The 3,118-nt window shown below is 41.1% G+C and overlaps 1 protein-coding gene across 1 annotated transcript; it reads left to right on the top strand.

The window, feature by feature from the left end:
• The first annotated feature begins 71 nt into the window (after nucleotides 1–71).
• Nucleotides 72–2,096, top strand: LOC126384720 (histone H4-like). Its single transcript, XM_050035945.1, has one exon. The coding sequence runs from the start codon at nucleotides 1,240–1,242 to the stop codon at nucleotides 1,675–1,677; it is 438 nt and encodes a 145-aa protein (XP_049891902.1). The 5' UTR covers nucleotides 72–1,239; the 3' UTR covers nucleotides 1,678–2,096.
• Nucleotides 2,097–3,118: the final 1,022 nt, after the last annotated feature.

Below are 3,118 nucleotides of genomic sequence, written 5' to 3'. Positions count from 1 at the left end.
GTCTGCCTACGGACATGAGCCAGCGGACATCTAAGATTCCCTGAGTATATTTTATTGTTTAATAATTTAATTATATTTATTGATTCACTTTCTGGGACATTTTTATATTTAATAATTCCACCATATTTATAATTATTTATTTTATTAAATATTATTTTACTTGAGTCACTCGTCCAGTTTATTTGTAGGTTCATATATTCAGTTATGAAATCAGCATAAACTAATTCATAATAAGGGCCTTGTCATGCCCTGCCATGTTTTTTGTGTCAATTTTTGGTGTTTCCAACCCAGAGAGCTCGTCTAGCGATACCAGCTGACACATTTTTAATAAAGGCAACAATTAACCGAATACTTAGGTCGACAGCACCCAGACCACCATGTTCTCTGCCTTTAAATAAAAGCTCACGTTTTGTGGCCTCTCTAGTAGTGTCCCAGACCAAGTTTACACACTGTTTGTTTAGTTTTCTAACAATGGTGGGGGAGGAGGAAAGATGTTTTCTAAAAATAGGAGTTTGGATAGGATATGCGTTTAATAATGTTGATTCTTGATTTATAATTAGTGTTTTTATTTTGCCACTTTTTGACTTCTTCTCCTACTATAGTCAGTTTATCATTCCAGTTATGTTCACTGCAGTTATTGTTACAAAAGTTTTACAAAGTATTTTAATTTCTTGTTTTATTTGAATATTTAAATCGTCTATTTAAATAGACTTAATTAACGGGCTTATTGCCTGTCTACCAGATCTTTCCATGTGCTGTCAAAGTGGGGGTCGTTTGGGCATGAGTGAATATTTTCAAGGTGGTTGCGGAAGAGTTTGGCTTTGTCTTTGTTAGTGATGATTGTTCCAGATGATTTGAGTGGGGGTGGTGTTGCTTTGTGGATCTCCATTGATGCTCCTGATTTTCTGCCAGAAGGTCCGGGGGTTTGTGTCATGGTCCAGTTTGTGGTAGAATGATTTCCAGGTTTTTTGTTTGTGGAGGGTGAGTTGTGATTTGATGGTGCTTTGGAGTCTGTTTATTTCTCTTTTGGTGTGGGGTGATCGATGGGGGCTGCTCCTTTTTTCTTACTGTGAAATGTTGTACTGTCTTAATTTGTTGTTATGTTAATGTAACTACGGATGGAAATTAGCGTCAAGCTACAATCCGGCATCTTTACATGTTTAAACATGTTCATCAATGTGCACTGTCCCATTCAAATAAACAAATAAATAAATAGATGAGTCATCCATTCACCGTAGAATGGAGATTTCCTGCTTCTATTGTGAAGGCGCACCAGCGGTGCTCAACTACGTCCGCAGAAAGCATGTATGTACTGATACTGTCTTGCCGAGTATCATCAGTCGGAACAAACTAGATTCAGACAAGATGAGTGGTCGCGGCAAGGGAGGCAAAGGACTCGGTAAAGGAGGCGCAAAGCGTCACCGTAAAGTTCTCCGTGATAACATCCAGGGAATCACCAAACCCGCCATCCGCCGTCTGGCTCGCCGCGGCGGTGTGAAGCGTATCTCCGGTCTCATCTACGAGGAGACCCGCGGTGTGCTCAAGGTCTTCCTGGAGAACGTTATCCGTGACGCCGTCACCTACACCGAGCACGCCAAGAGGAAGACGGTCACCGCCATGGATGTGGTGTATGCTCTCAAGAGGCAGGGCCGCACCCTGTACGGCTTCGGAGGTTAAATCACTGCCTCATTTCACCTCAACACAACGGCTCTTTTAAGAGCCACACACATCAACCAAAGAGCTCGTTTCTGTTCTTGTTTTTTCATTATTTTGTATGATATGATCAGCGTAATATGTTTAATACAGTTGTTGATTTGTTGTTGTTGTTTTTTTTGCTTGCTGCTGTTGGTAAAAACCTGAATGTCCTCAAAAATTGCAGACGCTTTGGCTTTTATGGAAAATAAATGACTTTCGCTTAATATAATTAAATCTTATTTTTTCAACTAATAGAGACATATTTATCTAGATTATAAATATAGTTATAATACATATTTCCAAAAACCGTTGTGCGCTGTACGTTATGTATTTCTTCTCCCCCTGAAAACGACACACATCATCTCAGTGTAACACACACCGATCTCTACCTAAATAAAATAAGCTCCCTCTGATACCTTATGCTCGACATAGACGTAAAATAAGCTCCCTCTGATACCTTATGCTCGACATAGACGTAGGCCGCTTCTTTTCAGATCATATCTGTTTCATATGTTTTTATTATAAACATATGACACTTTAATATGGTTCTTTAACATTGTTATTGATAGCATAATTTTGGCTGATCTTGTGTGTCAACTTTTTTGTATACAAGTCAAAGCTAAATCGGAAGTATACATTACCAACGGGAGGAAAGACATAAGATCATGGCTTACGGGATGTATTTCTGTATATCTGAACTTTCGCTTTTAACGGTGGTTTTAGGCACAGGTACAGTTGGAAGGTCCTCTACAGTAGAGTGAGGTGACAGAGCGCAGAAGGGTCTCCCACCTGATGTAAATGAGACTGTGCTGTTGCTCGCACAGGATTGGTCAGCTGCTGAAGCTGAAGAACAACACAGCGAGTTGGAGAGAAATGAGAGTTCATGTATGAAGAGAAATGATCTTAGTTTCTCTACCTGTCTACCTCTACTGTCTCATCAACTGTTATCATTATGTTAAGCAGCATTATCTACTTTGTTTAATGTAACCTTTGTAGTGATTTGGTGTATTCTAACTACCCTTCTCTTCATGATACTCACTTCAAATGACGTGCTGTGTGCAGATATTAATAATACAATAGAAAACAATGCTCTTTAATGATGATGTGGGTGGCTCTTAAAAGAGCCTTTGTTGAGAGTGATGACAGCTCACTTCTTCTTGGGTGCTGTTTTCTTGGCAGGCTTCTTGGCGGCAGCTTTCTTAGGTGCCTTCTTGGCCACCTTAGGTTTAGCGGGGGCCTTAGCAGACTTCTTTGCGGGCTTTGCAGGGCTCTTGGTGTTCTTGGTTGCTTTGTTGGCCGCTGCGGGTTTCGTGGCCTTCTTGGCGGCTTTCTTCGGGGAAGCTGCCTTCTTGGCTGCCGCAGTCTTCTTGGCCGCTGAGGGTTTCTTGGCTGCGGGCTTCTTGGCGGCTGCGGGCTTCTTGGC

This window comes from Epinephelus moara, chromosome 23 (genome assembly GCF_006386435.1).
Source record: "Epinephelus moara isolate mb chromosome 23, YSFRI_EMoa_1.0, whole genome shotgun sequence".
Lineage (NCBI taxonomy): Eukaryota > Metazoa > Chordata > Actinopteri > Perciformes > Serranidae > Epinephelus > Epinephelus moara.
Note: the sequence above shows the minus strand (reverse complement) of the source record. Positions and strands in the feature narration are given on the sequence as shown.